Here is a 19,161-nt window from a genome sequence, read left to right as displayed (position 1 = left end):
TTATTAGAGTTGATGGTCGTCATCTAAAAGTCTCCAATTTCAATAACTCTCCATACTTGGTAATTTTCGGCCTTTATGAAGATTTTCATCCTATTTTTCCAGTAGGTATAGAATTTCCCATCAAACATGGGTGGCCTTTACGTAGAGTACCCTTCTTCCATGCGTTCGTTCATCTTCAACATCTCGCCAGGGAACAGGATACTGCTCTCAGGGTTTCCTGATTAAATGAGGAACAAGGCTCTGATACCAATTGTAGAAATACAAAGAGATGGTTGAATGCAACAAGAGGGGGGGTGAATTGTTGTGTATTAAGCTTAAGATTTTTGACTCTAATTTTGCGGAATTATAACAATAAAATAAATCTTGAACTTAAAGTGAAAAAGATATAAAGGAGACAAAGATTTTACATGGAAACCTTCTTGGCCTAATAAGAAGGAAAAACCACGACCCCTCGGGATTTCAAAATTCTTACTACGTTTTAGGCAATCAAGTACAATCACATAAAACAATTTGCTTCACTTTAAGCTTCTCTATTCTAGGCCTATTTCTCTATCTCTTCTCTTTCTCCTTCTCTTTCTCTTCTAATTTTCACGCTTCACTTGAAGCTTCTCTAATCCCCTAGACTTTCCTTAAGTCTAGTTACAACAAAACACTCAATTACCCTTACAAGGCCAAATTCTCAAGAGGATAAAAATTAAATAGTTGCTTTAAGAAAAATATAATAAATTAATTGGCATAAAATAGCTGAAAATATTTTTCTTAATTGATCTTCCTTATTGGACACTCTTGGATACAAAACCAGTTTAGGCGTAGTTCCTCCTATTTATAATGAGAACAGCCGTAACTTTCTTTTGCAAAATAACTTCCACTAACTTACTTGTTCCTAAAGCAAAAGATAGTGGAGAACCAGAAATAGAACCGGTAACTATTTGCTAAAAATAGGAGACGGTTCCTTCAAGCTAAAAATAGCATAGGAGTTCAATGAAGATCCTAAATAAAAGGAGACCTTTTCTCAATAAAGAATAAGTCTTAGGTTATTTTTAGATGAATAAAAATAGTTTTGCCAACCAACTTATTAATTAATTAAGCAACTAATTTAACTCTTAACCGTTACATCAACTTAAAAACAGAAAATAAATTATTTGCAGTTTCCCAGCCGATGTCATCTCTAGACTTGCAACGTAGGAACAGTGTACTGTCTCCATCTACAACTTCCGTCAGATTATCAACTTTGGAAACAGTAGACCGCCTGTCTGCTTTTAACATCCTAAGCAATTATCTAACTTCTTGGATATTTACGACACATACAACTTCCACGAACCAAGTCATACGCTTCATCAACGATTTTAACAAAATCGGATATTTACCTACAAAACAATCTCTAAAACATGTTTGTTTATTTAAAAGTGAAGTCATCATCAAAACCTAAGAGGCCAACAGATGAGATGCAATCCATCATGGGGAATAATACTTGGGTATTAGTAGATCTCCCACCGACTTGTAAACCAATTGGTTGCAAGTGGATCTTCCGTAAGAAGATGAAAATTAATGGAACTATTGATAAGTTCAAGGCCCGTTTAGTGGCACAAGGCTTTAGACAAAAGCTTGGTATTGATCATTTTGATACATATGCACCAGTTGCATGAATAACCACCATTAGGTTGTTCGTAGCGTTGGCTAAAATTTATCTTCTAGAGGTCCATCAAAAGGATGTGAAAACCGCATTCTTATACGGTGAGCTAGATGAGGAAGTTTACATGAAACAACCCGAAGGGTTTGTTTTGAAAGGACAAGAAAATAAGGTTTGTAAACTTGTTAAGTCACTATATGGACTTAAACAAGCACCAAAACAATGGCATCAAAAGTTCGATGAAAATATATATTGTCCTTTGGATTCAAGTTGAATCAAGCGGATAAATGTGTTTGTAGCAAATTTGATAACCATGGCAATAGAGTTATCATTTGCTTATACGTGGATGACATGCTCATCTTTGGTACTAGTATAGTACATATCCAAGAGACAAAGGATTTTTTGTCTAAATCCTTCCAAATGAAGGATATGGGGGAGGCCGATGTGATCTCAGGCATAAAGATCAAAAGAGATGGTGGTTGCATTAAGCTTAGTTAATCTCATTACATTGATAAAGTTCTTAATAGGTTTAAATTGCAAGATTCGACACCAATCTCAAGCCCATGGAGCAAGGTATGAAATTTACCAAGCATACCGGAAAACCAATTTCTCAATTAGAGTATGCAAAGATTATTGGATCTTTGATGTATGCTATGACAAGTACAAGGCCGGACATAGCATTTGCGGTTGGTAAATTGAGTAGATTTACTAGTAACCCGGGTCCCCAACATTGGTTGGCGATAAGGAGAGTATTACGATACTTGAAAGGAACCATAAATTATGGTATAACTTATGGTGGTGAACCTCCTATTTTGGAAGGTTATTCTGATGCTAGTTGGATCACTAATGAAGAGGATAATTCTTCAACTAGTGGTTGGATGTTTGTTTATGGGGGAGGTGCCATTTCATGGGCTTTAAAGAAACAAATGGTAATAGCAGATTCCACTATGTCTGCGAAATTCATTGCACTCGCCTCGGCGGCAAATGAAGCGGAGTGGTTAAGGAATCTCATGTTTGAGATACCTTTGTTGCAAAAGCCAATCTCATCGATGGCAATTCATTCGGATTGCACAACGGCTTTGGGAAGAGCTTATAGTCAAGTGTATAATGGTAAGTCGAGACACATTGCTCTTAGACACAGTCTAGTGCAAGATCTTATCATTCATGGGGTCATAACTCTTGACTATGTGAACACCAAGTTCAATTTGGCTGATTTTTTCACTAAAGCCATGAGTAAGGTTTCAATTGAACAAGCGTCAATTGAGATCGGTTTATGTCAATAAAGTTTAAAGGAAAGTCCCAATTCACACACAAGTAGCATTGAGTCTTGAATTCAATGTGGTAAAGTCCTTTAAAGTCTTTGAAAGCAACAAGGATGAATGACCCACAGTTGCTTTAGACCGTGATGACAAGGTAGTCGCTTAAGTTCTCAAGGTCAAGGGTTGAAGAGCTCTTGGTGGTATCCTATCACGGGGATATGTTTTACGTAGTGAGAACCTACCTATATAAGTTTGAAGTTTTTGCCGCTTCAAGTAGTCAAGATTGGCATATCCGACTATGATAAACTTATGAATAGATATGGACACGGCCCTATATAATGCGTCAAGGTAAATGACAATGTGTTAATGGTTTTGTGTGTATTTAACCTTCAAGTGGTTAGATGGGCTAGTTGATTCAATCCGTAGGGACATCATTCTAGTTCGATCGCTTGTGAAGTGTTTTATACTAGGCGTTAATTCAATCCATAGGGACATTAGCGTTGATGCATGAAACGGAATTATATACTTAATGTGTAAAGGAAGAAGGAGGTTTGTTATACTCTAAATGGGGGAGAATTGTTGAACATTTAGAGTATATAGACCTAGATTTGTATATACTACATACTTAGTATAGTAGTGGGACTAAATAAATATATTATAAGTCTAAATTAAATGCCTCAAAGAATTTGATGAATTATTACTTTGATTCATAAGTTTTGTTTGATGAATCATTACTTTGATTCATAAGTTTTGTTTGATGAATCATTACTTTGATTCATAAGTTTTGTTTGATGAATCATTACTTTGATTAATAAGCTTTGCTTGGTGAAACATTACTTTGGTTCGTAAGCTTTGCTTGGTGAAACATTACTTTGATTCATAAGCTTTGCTTGGTGAAACACTTTTGTTTCAAAATGAGGTATTGTTTGATGCATAGCTCTATAAATAGAGGTTGCATGCCAAGGGATATTTCATCCGAATTTCATATTATTTATGATTTTTCTCTTAAGAATACTCTTATTCTTGTTCTTCCTTTCATGAGATAATATTGAGAGAGTAATTAACTCTTAATATCATCAATGTTCATAATTCACTACAACACTTGTATTTACTATTGTAATTTCCTTGTGCTAGAATTTTTTTGTGTAGATTGTATCTTATTGTGAATTTCATTTTATCATCCCAAGCACCTTTTGTGGGAGAAATATCACAATAGGAAAGTGCATGAACGCCTTCTACTCATATCAAGTTTCCGAGCGACTTCTCTGATTGTCGCAACCTTATCTTCATGGTGTCCATTTGGTGATTTACAAAGCAGGGAGTTCCATTGCCATCCACACAATGGAAATACAAATCGGTTTTTTTATTTGTATTTGCATTATATTTCCAATAAAAGAGACTTTCAAAGCAGGCATACATGGCGGGTCTAGTAGGATCTTTGAATCCCCAATGGTTGATACAAGTAAACAGTTCCATTCAAATGACCCTGTAAAAACGCATTTTTAACATCCAATTGATGAATTGACCGTGATTTAGATAATGCAATACTAAGGACCATTTTGATGGTAGCTGGCTTGACAACCGGACTGAAAGTTTCATCAAAAAATGTTCCCTCTCTTTGAGTCTTTCCATCACCAACTAAACGAGCCTTATGTCGCTCAAAAGAGCCATCTGACTTCGTTTTATGCCAAAAAATCCATAATGAATGAATAATATTGACATTATTTGGGCGAGGGACTAACTCCAAGTACCATTTTTAATAATAGCATCATATTCATCTTGCATAACAACTTTCCAATTAGGGTCATGAAGAGCATGGACCGGGTTCTTTGGAACGAGAGATATGGAGGTAGAGGTATGGAGGGCATGGTATTTAGGATTGGGCTTAACAATTCCATGTTTGCCACGAGTAGTCATGGAATGGGAGATGGTAGAGGGTGAAGTAGGGGCTATGATTTCGGCAGATGGTAGCGTGCTCCGCAGAACCCCCGTGGTGGAAGCAGGCGCACCACAGGCACCTCGCAGTGTGAGCTATCATGAGTAGGGTGGAGAGGAGGCATCCCTTGGAGTATGCTGTAAGTTAGTGGGTATGGGGAAAGTGACACGATCGGGTATAGCTATGTGAAGAGTGATAGCATGGCGAAGAGAAGGATTGTCTAAGGCAGTATTAAACTCGCCTATGAACTCATAAGTATGTGATGAAGGATTATGTATTTTAAAGAAAGGAAAGACCGAGTCATCAAACCAAACATGCTTAGCCATTATAATCTTTCAACTCGATATATCATAACATTTGTAACCCCAATGATTTGAAGGTTACCCGAGGAAAACACACAGGCTAGAGCAAGATTGAAGTTTGTGTATTTTAGATGATGGGAAAGGAAGAAAGCACAAACAACCGAACACTCATAAGTAAGAAAAATCAGGATCACGTTGAAATAAAATTTGAGTGGGAGATTTATAGCCTAGAATTTTAGTGGGCAAGATATTGTGAAGGTAAGTAGCCATTTCGAATGCATGGTGCCAAAAAGAGGGAGACAAGGAAGCATGACAAAGGAGAGTCCTAACAATGTTATTAATGGTTTTAATTTTTCGTTCAATTTTGCCATTTTGAGGAGAAGTATATGGACAAGAAAATCGGAGAGACATTCCATATTGGTGACAAAAATTTGTGATTGGGGTATTATCAAATTCATGAGCATTATCACATTGGAAGGTTTTCACTTCCCGTTCAAATTGAGTTCGAATATATGATCTAATTCGGAGAAACAATTTAAACGCTTGCGATTTTGTGGAGATAGGAAAAGTCCAATTAAAATTTGGTGTAATTGTCATGAAAAAGAACATAATATTTATGACCTTGAGAACTCAAAATAGGAGATGTCCATAAATCACTATGAATAACGTCAAAAAGCCATAGTAGTATAAGATAGAGAATAATAAAAAGGCGTTTTTATTAATTTTGCTAGAGGGCAAGAATGACAAACATTGGGAGTAGCCTTATTACATTTAATTAAATTACTACTACGTAAAGAACTAAGAACAACATTTCCTGGATGACCTAAACGGGAATGCCACACACTAGGAGAAACAACTGTAAAAGCCGACAGAAGATGGGAAGAAAGAACTTGACGATTTGTGAAGAAAGATAGAGATCGCCACTGCTATTACACCTCATTATCTTGCGCCCTGTCTGCAAGTCCTTCACAAAAAATCCAAAAGGATCAAACTCAATCGATAATCTTTATCATTGGTAAATTTTCTAACGAAAGTGAGATTTTTAATCAATTTTGGGACATGTAGTACATTTTTGAGTTGAAGTGTGTTTTGGTTAAGCAATTGATAACCGTAACCCTTAATTGGAACTTTGCTACCGTTACCAACAATGGTATTGTTAATATGATTGCTCAAATTAAAATATGGAGATAAATTACCTTGAGAGTTTGTCATGTGTGAGGTAGCCCCTGTGTCCACATAATAGTTGGGATCATTCAAAGACATTGTATGCATCACTTGATCAATGTTGGTAGGCATAAACCCCGACGTCTGAGAGTTGTCCATGAAGAATGCCTGCTATGGATGAGGCCAAAAGAGACCAGGATTAGAATGTTGTCTTGGCTTAGGAGCAGCCCACGGATAAGGTGTTTGATCCTGAGTTGGGTATGGGCACGGTGGAGCTCGGCAAGGGCCTTGAGGCCAATAACCTCACGGTTGAGGATACCCCCAACCTATGTTGGCAGGCTGCTGTTGTGAACAAACAGAAGAATGCTGTTGGGGTTGTTGTTGCTGATTATGCTGGTTTGACCCACCAGTGCCTTTACCTTTGCTGCCATTACCTTTGTTCTTACCAGACTTTCGGTCACCCCCATGGGAATTACCCCCAGGATAAGAAGAAGAATGCTAGGAGGATTCAAATGATGGGTTCGGACCCGGTGGGGTAGTTTTAGCAACATGCACCTCGTCATGTGCTTCAGTAGTGAGGTCAGATGCATTACCTTGTTCTTAAGTTCAAGCATGAAACGTAATGTATCAAATGAAGGCAAGGGAGTAAGATGATGAACCGAAGTACGAAAGGGCTTGTAGTCCTCAGAGGGCCCTCTTAATAATTGAAGTGCCATTCGATTATCGGACACCCTATCACCCACGTTCTTCAAACTATCAGCAAGGGTCGTAAGACGTGTGCAATGAGATTTAACACCATCAGAATGCTCAAGCTTGGTGTTCGTAAATTGTGCATCGAGATTCAATGCTCTTGCAGACTTGTTGTAATGGAAGAAATTTTCAAGACGTTGCCATGTATCAATCGCCTTGTCATCGGGATCAATAATGGAGTTCGGAAGTTCATTAGAGATCGTACCATAACTCCATTGTCGAACAATGTCATCAAGTCGCTGCCATAAATCAAGGTCAGAAGGATTCGGAGCTGGAAACTCATCATTAACTGGAATTATATGAGCAATGACCATGTAGACCAGTTATTGAATTGAGAGCGATCATAATTAAGAACAATAGGGACGTGTTGCTTGATATTGGTGACCAACGTTGCCGGATAAATTTTCTGGTGGTTGGCCATGATGAACAGCCGAAACAGGAAGAAGAGGAGAAACAAAGATGCGGAAGAGTGGTAGGAAAAATATCCTAGACTCGTGATACCATGTAAGATACTTAAGAATATTTGCCGTGTCCTCTTATTACTCAAAACCACCATTATATACAAAGCTAGGTAGAAACTAATTTAGAATAATTACCAATCATGATAATCATCAGAAGCTATCTTAGGATAATTACCAAACAAGGATAATTACCAATAATACAAAAGATACTAAAAGATAAGTACAACTAAATATAACAATATTAGATTATTTGACATAATCTATCACTGGCACCCGGAAAGTGCAAGCTACCTGGAGTGTGGAGCTATCCGAGGCGTCGGTTGCTTTGTATGAGCTTATGATTGCAAGAAGAATGGGGTACAAAAGGATTCACCTGGAAGGAGATGCCCTTAATGTCATCACTGCTATCAAGAACCAGGAGCAAGGCTTATCTCCAATTCACCTAGTTTATGATTGTTGCTTTGAGGTTCTATCTTTCTTTGATTTTGTTATGTTTAGTTATGTCCGTAGAGCCGGAAATACTGTAGCTTATATGATAGCTAGATGGAACATGGATATTAACTCTGAGAAAGTTTGTATGCCCCCTTTTCCTGAGTGTTTGCGGACACTGGAGATGTTTGATTTGAGCTAAGTTTTATAACAGGTGATCTTCAAAAAAAAAAATAAGATGGAGTATTTTACATGTTTTATATGTGATGCATGTAATTTCCCAAATAATATTATCAATAGTACCTCTGTGTTATTGCACTTTATCTTTGGTACCCTCGTGTTTTTCGGAATTTCAATGGTACCCCAAACTATCTTGCTATATACAAACGTGACACTTTTTCAGTTTTTTCCGTTAATTGGCCGTTAAGTTTTATAAAAAATCAACCATGGTTAGTTTCTTTTTCTTCCCATTTCCCTCTCCTCTTCCTTCTCTCCTTCCATGGCTGCTTCTTCTAGGTTGAAATGAGTATTTTACTTCTACCCACCTTACGTGAAGGATCGGAAGCACATTATAAAAAACAAAAAATCCTTCGTTATCTTATAAAGCTCTTACATCAGAAGAAAAATATAGGTATTTGAACAAAAGTATTAGCCATGATTCTTCATTGATTCCAGATTCATGTAATACAAACATAAAGCACATGAAGCATACTACAAGTGAAGGAAATTCGGGTTTTGGTCCACTTCACTATCGATTTGAGTTTAGTTGTAAAATTAATGTATTCAAGATAAACAACACAGTATAATTCAACATTAATTTAGCATTTTCCTTTTTTTCCTTAACGTTTACACAATCCCTACTGAACTGAACTATGTCACACTAGAAAGCAAAGATCGCTCGTATGGTGTACTAAGAAATCTAAATAAGCAAAACAAAAAAACCATCCAGAAGCTCACTAAACCATTTTCGTTTGTGCAGCTTCATATAAAATATAGTTTACACAACAATTTCTTTTTCATGGCCCTTCACATAAGAATAGAAGGAGCACTAGTCAACAGTTTCTTGTTTTCACGTTTCTTTTCTGACCCAGAATATTTCAATTTTTTTGATTTGAATGTTTTGGAGGAATGTTTGGGATTTAGGAATTGGATTTGTTTTAATTGTTGGAAATGCGATGTTTGTGTAATTGATGTGAACTTATTAGTTATTTTGATTTTAATTTTGTGCCATTGGTTTAAGTTTACTAGATAGGTTTAAGTTTACTTGATGAGTACCTTGAAGAAGCAGCCATGGAAGGAGAAGGAAGAAGAGAGGAAAAAGGGAAGAAGAAGAAAGCAATAAGAAACTAACCATGGTTAGGTTAAATTCATAAATTAACGGCACTTAACGGAAAAAACTTAAAAAGTGTCACGTTTGTAATTAGCAAGATAGTTTGATGTACCATGGGAATTACGAAAAATACGGAGGTACCAAAGATAAAGTGCAATAACACATAGGCACCATTGATAATATCTCTAAAATATATTCTTGACTGTTGTATGTGGAAGATTCAATGATGTAATAATACATGAATTATAATACATGGAGTAGGCATGGCCACGGTCCGGGTTGGTCCGGTTCCGTTCCGGTTCCATCCGGTTCCGGTTCCACCCGGTTCCGGTTCCATTTGGAACCTGTCGCGAACGGTTCCGGTTCCGGGCGGTTCCAAACGGTTCCTTGGCGGTTCATGAGGCGGTTCCGGCGGTTCCAACTCACGGGACGGGCGGGTCGGACCATCGGTTCCATTTTTATTTTTTCTTTAAATATTTATATAATAAAAAAATACTATAATATTGCGGACGTACCTTTGATGATTACTTGATTATTAGCGAAATTCATTGCATGTCAAGTTTTCATCGTTATTGAAATATTTACTAAAAATAATGAAAAAAATAAATTAATAACAAACGAATTAATGATAATGTCGATAAAGATGATTAATAAAAAAAAGGGAGTAAATGGACTTGAACCTAGTACCCAAAGGAATACTAAGCTGCCTACGTATCCCGAAGGAATCAAAGCCCACGTAGTTCTTTGTCATACCTTTTATTTATAGTTGTTGAATGTTGATTTATCGTTGTCGGATTGATCCTATTCGTCTTCGTCATCATCATGTGGTTGGTTAGATGCTTCCGTTGACTCTCCTCCTGACGATGATGCAGATATATCCATCATCATTCATGGATCATCATCGTCGTCTTGATCATCATCATTCCTTAGTCCTTGTGTTCGAATCTCCGCTTGATCCCAATCTTTCTTGCAAACACATATTTGAATACTCTGTGGAGCAAGACGAGATCTCTTTTCGTCCAAAACTCTTCTACCTGCACTAAAAGCAGACTCCGACGCAATTGTTGACGCGTTTGCAATTCTCGATAAAATGGGAAATTTTACAGATTTTTCTTTCCACCACTCTAAAATATTATAGCTACCTTGGTCTATTTCAAAGTGGTGTTTAAGATAACTATCTAGTTCTAAATATGAGATCGAGGAAGAAGATGATCCTACAAAACTATCATCTTAACTCATTATATTAGCTATTACCGAATTATAGTAAGAGGGACGTGCCGAAACGCTAGCACGCCTAGACGTATCGCGTTTTGGGTTATATACACTAGCGTAATAATCATAGATTTCTGCTAAATATTTTTTACATGTTCCTACATAATTATGTACATCAGTAGGCGGGCGATCTAACGATTGGTAGTAAAATCCTATTACTTTAGTAAGGACCTCAGTTTTAAAACATGGGTCCAAAATGGTTGCGATTCCATAAATATAAGGAAATTCGGTAAAATATGCCTTCCATTTTTCCATCATATCTACAAGAATCGGCTTCAAATATGGGTTAGTATCATCATGTGTATATTTAAGGAGATGATAAAAAATAGTAATACACTCACTTATTACTAAGTGAACGTTCGGTTCATAAACATATGAAAAAATCTTAGTCGCGTGGTCATACGCTTCTAATATGTTATGTACACCTATAGCTAATTCCCAAGTGTCATCAGCTATGTAACTATCTGTACACTCACTATATAGTTGCGTTATAACTGGACGATAAATCGTTGGTTGAGCCCCAACGTGTAGGAGTATCTAATGACCAATACACTTTTTTAAGTTGATATTGGTCACATAATTGTTTATATCGTCTCTTTATCTTTTCAATCCTAAGCCACTTCACTATATCCCTAATTGGTTCTAATAAATCGCTTAATTGTTTTATGCCAGCTTGGCAAGATAAGTTAACTATATGCGCACAACAACGTATGTGTAATAAGCTACCCCCAAGGATAAAACTAAATGCAGGTTCGTTATACAAAAGTTCTAGACATTTAATGTTCGCGGTTGCATTATCAGTTGAACAACAAAATATCTTATCTAATAAGTTCCATTCTCTACATATCTGTACTAATCTATATTTTATGTTTTCACCGGTATGTCTTTCTGGCATTGTCTCAAAAGCAATTATTCTTTTTTGAATAATCCAATTTTGATCTATCCAATGTGCTGTTACACACATATAAGATTCTAAATGTGGGGGAGTAGACCAAATGTCAGTTGTTATGCTAACCCTACCATTAAAAGATTTAAACATTTCAACTAATTCATAGCGCATTGATTTATATAATTTAATTGTGCATCTTTTAAGAGTGCTCCAAGGGATTGCTCTATATTGTGGTTGCAAAGTTTTTCTAGCGTAACGCTCGTGTGCCCTACTTTCACCGTGGTTAAAAGGCAATTCATCACAAATTACATACCTAGAAAATTCATCAATCATATCATTACGATTATATCAAAAAGGCATACCTGTGCTGGGAATGTCCCACTGTGTCTGTCGGCTTCCAGTTCCACTTGTGGTCCCGCTGCCACTTGCTGCATGAGTTTCTTTTGTGATTCCATGCTTCTATGCCAAATGTTTGTTAAAAGATCCCGTACCACCACCTAACACGTATTCACAAAAAACAATAAATAAATTTTTATAAAATATGAATATATAATGTATGTATAAAAAACTTTAAAAGTATTTACCTCTGGCGAAATTGTATGAAACTAAGGGCTTTACTCCTTGACTTTCACAAATTTGACAAGTGCATAAGAAAATATCTGGATTCTTAGTTGGTTCTTTTGTGAAATACGACCACACATGTGAAACAGCTCTACCACTAGGAGGTGGCATTGCCGGAAAAGGTTATCTTACTGGTTCATCTTCATCTAAATAAATAATTTAAAATTATAAAACTATAATTAAATAAATAAATAATTTAAAATTTAATTAATTTGAAGAATAAAATTATAAAACTAACCGATAGTTTGGAAATTGACTCGTTTACCACGAGCTTGTCTTTGTTGTTGTTGTTCTCCTTGTTCTTCATGTGATCTTGTTGATGACTGTCGAGATATATGTATTCCAGTAGGGGTCGTTGGTTCCTCTTCTTGTTCTTCTTCTTCATCAATTTGTATTTCTCTTTCCACTTCTTCTGCATAATTATGTAATTCTGGGTCGTACCCTTCTGGATAATTTGGTTCATAATTATAATTACTAATGGAAGGTCTTGTTGATACCGACGGAGTAGAAGTGGCCTTTCTTTTGGAGGAGCTGAAACCTCCCAATGATTTTGCCACTTTAGTAACTTTTTTTGAGGCTTTTTTCAAAAATGAAGACATGATTGATAATATTGAAATAATAATAGAATTAAAAAATAAATAAATAATTAATAGACTAATTATGTAATTAACTAAATTAAGAAATAATTAAAAGACTAATTATGTAATTAAGAGAATAATTGCGTAATTAAAGAATTAAGTAGAGAGAGTAGGAGAAGAGATGAGTTGTGAATGAAAATGATTGAAAGTGATGAGTATTTATAGGAGAAATGCAACGGCTCTCTAACGGCTAGTTTTGGCGGTTCCGGTTCCATGGAACCGTTGAGCCGGTTCGACCGGCCCGGTCCCGGTTCCGGTTCCATGGAACCGTTGGACCGGTTCCGGTTCCAAACCGCGGTTTTTTAGGTCCAGTTCATGAAGTATTTTTCCGACGGTTTCACGGTTCCGCGGTTCGGAACATGTCGCAAACGGTTCCGGTTCCAAGCGGTTCGGGACCGGTTCGGTTCCGGGTAACCCGCCCCGTGGCCATGCCTAACATGGAGCTACATATACAGAGCTCGATCGAGCATTATTAAATTTTACTCTTTTTTTATGAATTTATGAGATGTTAATTAGTACCCCTACTGAAAAACTGCCTTACAAAGTCCAGTTTATAAAATACAAAATTGTTTAAACAGCCATTCTTTTTGGGCGTATTAAACTAAAGTTAATGTTCTAAAATTCTTTGACTTCCATCTTTGAATAGACATGCAATTTAATACTCCCTCCCTCCTATTCACTTTAAGTGTCTCATTTACTTTTGAGATACTATTCATCTATCACTCTAAAATTATAATTTATTATTAATCTATAAGTTAAAATATAGTCGATCATATGAGATTTTATTTGATTCGTTTTAATGTAAAGTTTATTAATATCAAATTTTTATAATTTTTAATTATACATAATTAGATATATTAAGAATTGAATAAGTACATTGAATATAGTATGTAAAGTAAATGGAACACTTAATATGAATAGAAAGGAGTATAGTTTATCCGTAGCAAATATTTGACTTGTCAAAGCCGTATATTCAACCCTTTTCAGGTATGATGATATACGGGTTGTTTAGTTTTTCATATCACCAAAATTTTTCGAATACAAATATACAATGTGTTTTAGTTTTGTTTTTAATTCAAAAATTAATTTTATAAAAAGTAATAATATATCACTTTTCAGGTTCAAAAAAAAATTACTAACTAAAAAATATAACAACTAGAATAATGGATTGAAAATACAAAAAATGACTATAACAAGATAACGTGGAAATGAATTAAAGTTTGAGAAAATAAGATAACAACTCAAATTAGTTTGGTTCCATTTTGAATAAAATTTCATTTGGATTGTGGGTTAAAATTTCACAATCATAACCCATAAAATTTGAGGTGGAATTGGAGTCGATTTTAAATCCGACAAAAATTGAGAGGTCTCGATAGTGAATATTATAGTGGAACTTATATCATTAAATGCCAAATAAAATGTTACTAAATCATTTTATAGCGAAACTTAAAATCAAAATAAATAATTATTACACTAAAAATATAAATCAGTGGTATTTTTTTAATGTCACTAAATCTAATGTAGCGACAAGTTAAATTTGGTATAATGAATTTATCAACTATTTTAACGTCTTCAATTTCGACGTTAAACTGATCAATTCAGACCTTAAAGTGATCAATTATATATAAAGTGATGAATGAAATGATAGTTATAACATTTAAAAGAAATCAATAAAAAAAATTTCTCCTTTGTTATAATTTTTTTAAGTAAAAGGATTGTATTAATAAGAGATTTTCAAAACCTTGGGTTGTAATAAGTTTTTATTTATGATTGTTATGTTGAGTTTTATTTGTGTTGCATTTTTTTTCCAAAACAACCTTAGTAAAGTCTTTTGCTGGCTTAAGATAATCTGTTTTCTTGATTGAGGTTAGAATTTAAGTTGTATTAGGACTATTTAATAAAGTTGATTTAAGTTTGGGTTGTCACAGTTAATCACGAAATCAAAACACTACAAAAACTGGCAAGAAGAAGATGAAAACTATATGAACCGTCACATTTTTCATTGTACTTAAGAAAAATTATAATTAATAAAATTTATATTAAAAAAATAAAAAAGATCTCATTAACTATATTTTAAGAGTGATCAATAAAACACAAATTAAAATTAATCGATGAGTAATGTTGGAAAAGCAAAGATGTGCACAATAATAGTGAATAAGGAGTAACTAAAGTAGTAGCTTGTTTATGAAAATACAGTAATGCTTGATGGAGCTCAGTATATATAGATCCATGTATTATTATAATTCATGTTGTATTACATCATTTTATTTAGAAAATTACATGCATCACATAAAACAATAAGTAAAACACATTTATATATTAGTAAATTAGTAATAATAATAATAATAATAATAATAATAATAATAATAGTGATATTCTTAACAAGTAAGGCTACCAGGGCCAGTAGAGACTCCAAAAGTAGCACAATACTTTTGGTAATATTGAACACGATTATTAGCCTGATCCTGATTTTTACCATTACATTCAAGGGCACCATTGATAGCTTTAATGGTTGCTCCAAAACCTTGGTTAACAACTGAATGAACATTAGTCATCCAATACCACATTGAAGCCTTAAAAGCGATATTGACATCAATACCAACTATTTCTGGGTTGCCTAAACCATTGAAGTTAAGTGCTTTACCAGCAGCACCATAATTGTAGTTCCATGAGAGTTGAAGGGGTCCTCTTCCGAAGTACTTTTTGCCTGATGCGCATGGGTATTGCGCAAATTGTGGGGATGTATCGCAGTATGAATCACTCACTGCTCCATCTCGCTCCAGTATGTGACACAAATCTGACCAAACACAACACCCCCTTTTTAGAGACTTAACATACAGTCCCATTAGAATTTGAATCAAGGAGAAACTCTTGAGTTTTTTAAAAAAAAGAAGTGAATAATAGTAATAAATGAAAATAGAAAATGAATTTTTTAGATGAAATTATAAAAGTTAAAATATATTGATGATATTAAAAGAAAGTACTAGTGACCATTGTTCTAAAATAAAATTGATGTAAATTAATATAAATGAGACGGACTAAAATAGCAAATAATGCAAATTGAGTAAGACATTGAGCTAAAGATATGAAGTATAATTCTTTTAATTATATTAAGATGACTTAGGTACTAAGCGTTAATTAAAATTTCTTTATGTGTCACTAACTAATATAATAAAACTGGATATATATATATATATATATATATATATATATATATATATATATATATATATATATATATATATATATATATATATATATATATATATATATATATATATATATATATATATATATATATATATATATATATATATATATATATATTAATGTATTTTGACTTATTGTTAAGAATTGCACAAGGCTTTACAAATTTAGATAGCTCTATAGACTGGGTCAAAAATATCATTCATGTATTGATGTATACACTATGCACATGATCAGATGAAATCTATATCTTACATAAATTACATCGTGTATTGATGTACTAACATTAATTACATCGTGTTTTATAATCAGAAAAATAAAAACTTCTTACATAAACACGCAACGTAATAAAATAAAACAAAAGAAAAAAAAATACTTACTGCCAGTTTCATGGGAGACATGAGCAAAAAAAGCAGCAATTTCCCTCTTAGCATCATCAGTTGAAGCAGCGGTTCCAAATTGAGGGTAAGCATTAGCAGCACTCAAGAAAGCAGCACGGTTATAGAAATTTTTGCCAGGACAAGACGCAGCAGCCTGCCCAATTATGCTGTCAAAAAATGACTGACTCACAATATTAGCAACACTACCACCACCCCCACTTGGTGTTGGTGTTGGTGTTGGCTGCGGTTTTGTCTTACATGGACCAGACTGACACCCTTCACCACAATATGGGTCAGTTTTCCCACAAAACCCGAACTTGCTACAGCAGAAGTCCGGGGCACACCCACAATTCTGGCCTAATAAAGAAGTTGGGAAGGTTGAAATTGTTGCAATGAAAAGGGCTAAAACTAAGGAACTTTTTAAGTGTAATGCCATGATTATTTCTTTTGGATTATAAGAATATTATGTGATTATAAGGGGTATTTATGTAGCAACGTTAGGCGGCGAAAAGTCAGTGTGGTTATAGGATATTAATTATGTTTCTTGATGTAATTTGATTGTTCAAACACGGCAATGCTACCTGTTTTGGTATTATATACACACAAGTATACCATATCGTTCTACTAAGTTCATTGTCTTTACATCATGAATATCGCCTAACTTGTTTTTGACTTATGTGTCCATAATTATATGCTACTTATGTCCTGTTCAGTTTGATGCAAATAGAAGATATTTTTTAAGGAAAAGATGGATAATGGTAATAAATCACTACAAATAACTATCGAAATAGCGATGGAAAAATAGCGACGGGGTTGGTTGGTCGCCAGTGACGACGGATAGGCGAGGGCAACCAACGTCGCCAAATGGAAAAGCAAAATAGCGACGGGCATTTTGGTCGCCAATCCGTCGCTCAATGCTTTTAAATTTTTATTTTTTTTAATATTTAGCGACGCGGATTATGGTTGCTAATCCGTCACTAAAAGCTTTTAATTTTTTAATTTTTTCCAAAAATAATTAGGGACGAGGATTCCGGTCGCTAGCTAGTCGCGGGTCCTTGGAAATGAAAAAAGTTTGCGTGCGCAGTATGGAAAAAATCGGCTTGCAATATTTTTTTAAAATTATTATTATTATTATTATTATTATTATTGTTAATATTATTTTATTATTAGTATTAGTATTATTACAACGTTGTTATTATTATTATTATTATTATTATTATTATTATTATTATTATTATTATTATTATTATTATTATTATTATTATTATTTTCATTATTATTATTATTATTATTATTATTATTATTATTATTATTATTATTATTATTTTAATTATCTGGCGACAAGCTATGTGGTCGCCCCCTATGATCGCCAATTTTTTTTTTTTTTTAAATAATTCTTTGCGACATTCAAGTTGTGGTCGCGATTTAGTCGCCAAGTAGACCGTAAATTTTTTTTTTTAATAAACATAGGCGACAGTGGTTTGGAAGCCATATGGTCGCCGCCACTTTTTCAATTTGAATTTGAAAACATGGCGATGGGTTTCTCATGGCCGTGTTGTCGCCATATTTTCTATAAATAACACGCAGAATTATTGTGTATCGTATATTTCGGTAACTAAAGAATTAGTAGAGGTTTTTTATTTAATTAGTACATATTTTATTTCGTTTGTTATTTACTTGAGTTTTTTATATTCTTTTATTGTTTTATATTTTATTTTAATTGTCATTAATTTTCCTTAATAATTTTTATTAGAATAATTATATTATTATCATATATTGTTACTTTCATGAATTGTTTTATATATATTTTTATTGTCATTAACTTACTAATCAGTTGAATAATTATATTATTATATTATATTTAGGTGTTAAAAATGAATTTTAGTGTGTTTCCAGATGGTGCATGATATTTGTGCTATTGTGAACGAAGTGTTATCAGAAGAGAATACGATGGTAAACAGCTTCTACGAAACGAAAAAACAAATATCTGCCTTTGGATTACCCGTTGGGAAGATAGATTGTTGTCCTAATGGATGTTTGATATATTGGGGGAATAAGGTTTCGCGGTAATCCAAAGCACAACATTGACTTATATCTTCAACCACTAATACAAGAGCTGAATATGTTGTGGAAGGAGGGGATATGTACATTAGATGTGTCAAGAAAGGAGAATTTTCAACTGCGAGGAGCTTTAATGTGGACAATCAATGACTTTCCAGCTTATTCGATGTTGTCCGGGTGGAGTACGGCGGGCCGATATGCTTGCCCTTACTACATGGATGATTCACAAGCCTTTTACCTTACTCATAACCTGAAGATGTGTTGGTTTGACTGTCATAGAAGGAATTTAGATAGAAGTCGTCCCTATAGGAGAAATAGAATAAATTTCAGATCAGGCCATATTGAGAAAAGAGATCCACCTATTATTCGAACTGGAAATGAATTGCTTGATCAATTGCTTGAAGAAGATGCATCGGAACATAATAAAGAGGTTAGTAAGTACTCTGCAGGATGGAAGAAGAGGAGCATATTTTGGGATTTGCCATATTGGAAAACAAACACTTTGTTGTGTGTGCCAAGTAAAACAAAGGATCACATCAAGGGTAGAAACGAAAAACGAGTAACCTATCAAACGAGTAACGTTTTTCAAATGTCAATAGTATTGTTTATATTGTAATACCCCAGATTTAGCTTGAAAAAGAATTAATAGACTACTCATATCAACAAGATGCATCTTCTTTTCTAGGGAGCCCATTTGCTAAGAACTCCACAGTTAAGCGTGCTTGGTGGAGAGCAATCTTAGGATGGGTGACCTCCTGGGAAGTTTTCCCGGGTGCGCACGAGTGAGGCCAAAGTGCGCTGGAAAGACTTGTGTTGGTTTGTGGGGCTAGTC

General features: G+C 34.4%; 2 protein-coding genes across 2 annotated transcripts; both read right to left on the bottom strand.

Moving 5' to 3' along the window:
• Positions 1–6,789: 6,789 nt before the first annotated feature.
• Positions 6,790–7,355, bottom strand: LOC130807188 (uncharacterized). Its single transcript, XM_057672352.1, has 2 exons — positions 6,959–7,355; positions 6,790–6,890 (listed from the first exon to the last, which is right to left on the bottom strand). The coding sequence occupies exons 1-2, from the start codon at positions 7,353–7,355 to the stop codon at positions 6,790–6,792; spliced, it is 498 nt and encodes a 165-aa protein (XP_057528335.1).
• Positions 7,356–14,889: 7,534 nt separating this feature from the next.
• On the bottom strand, positions 14,890–16,762 carry LOC130807055 (acidic endochitinase SP2-like). The gene is made up of 2 exons (XM_057672348.1): positions 16,269–16,762; positions 14,890–15,478 (listed from the first exon to the last, which is right to left on the bottom strand). The coding sequence occupies exons 1-2, from the start codon at positions 16,702–16,704 to the stop codon at positions 15,060–15,062; spliced, it is 855 nt and encodes a 284-aa protein (XP_057528331.1). The 5' UTR covers positions 16,705–16,762; the 3' UTR covers positions 14,890–15,059.
• Positions 16,763–19,161: the final 2,399 nt, after the last annotated feature.

Source organism: Amaranthus tricolor, chromosome 1 (genome assembly GCF_026212465.1).
Source record: "Amaranthus tricolor cultivar Red isolate AtriRed21 chromosome 1, ASM2621246v1, whole genome shotgun sequence".
NCBI lineage: Eukaryota > Viridiplantae > Streptophyta > Magnoliopsida > Caryophyllales > Amaranthaceae > Amaranthus > Amaranthus tricolor.
This window is presented reverse-complemented; position numbering and strand designations above follow the sequence as displayed.

What these genes read in the sequence shown, in the direction of transcription:
- LOC130807188 (XM_057672352.1), bottom strand. Translation starts at nt 7,355, where the DNA reads ATGGTCATTGCTCATATAATTCCAGTTAATGATGAGTTTCCAGCTCCG. An exon ending in TGAGGACTACAAGCCCTTTC is followed by an intron (nt 6,891 to 6,958) that starts GTACTTCGGTTC and finishes CTTGAACTTAAG; the next exon opens with AACAAGGTAATGCATCTGAC.
- LOC130807055 (XM_057672348.1), bottom strand. Translation starts at nt 16,704, where the DNA reads ATGGCATTACACTTAAAAAGTTCCTTAGTTTTAGCCCTTTTCATTGCA. An exon ending in TGTCTCCCATGAAACTGGCA is followed by an intron (nt 15,479 to 16,268) that starts GTAAGTATTTTT and finishes GTGTTTGGTCAG; the next exon opens with ATTTGTGTCACATACTGGAG.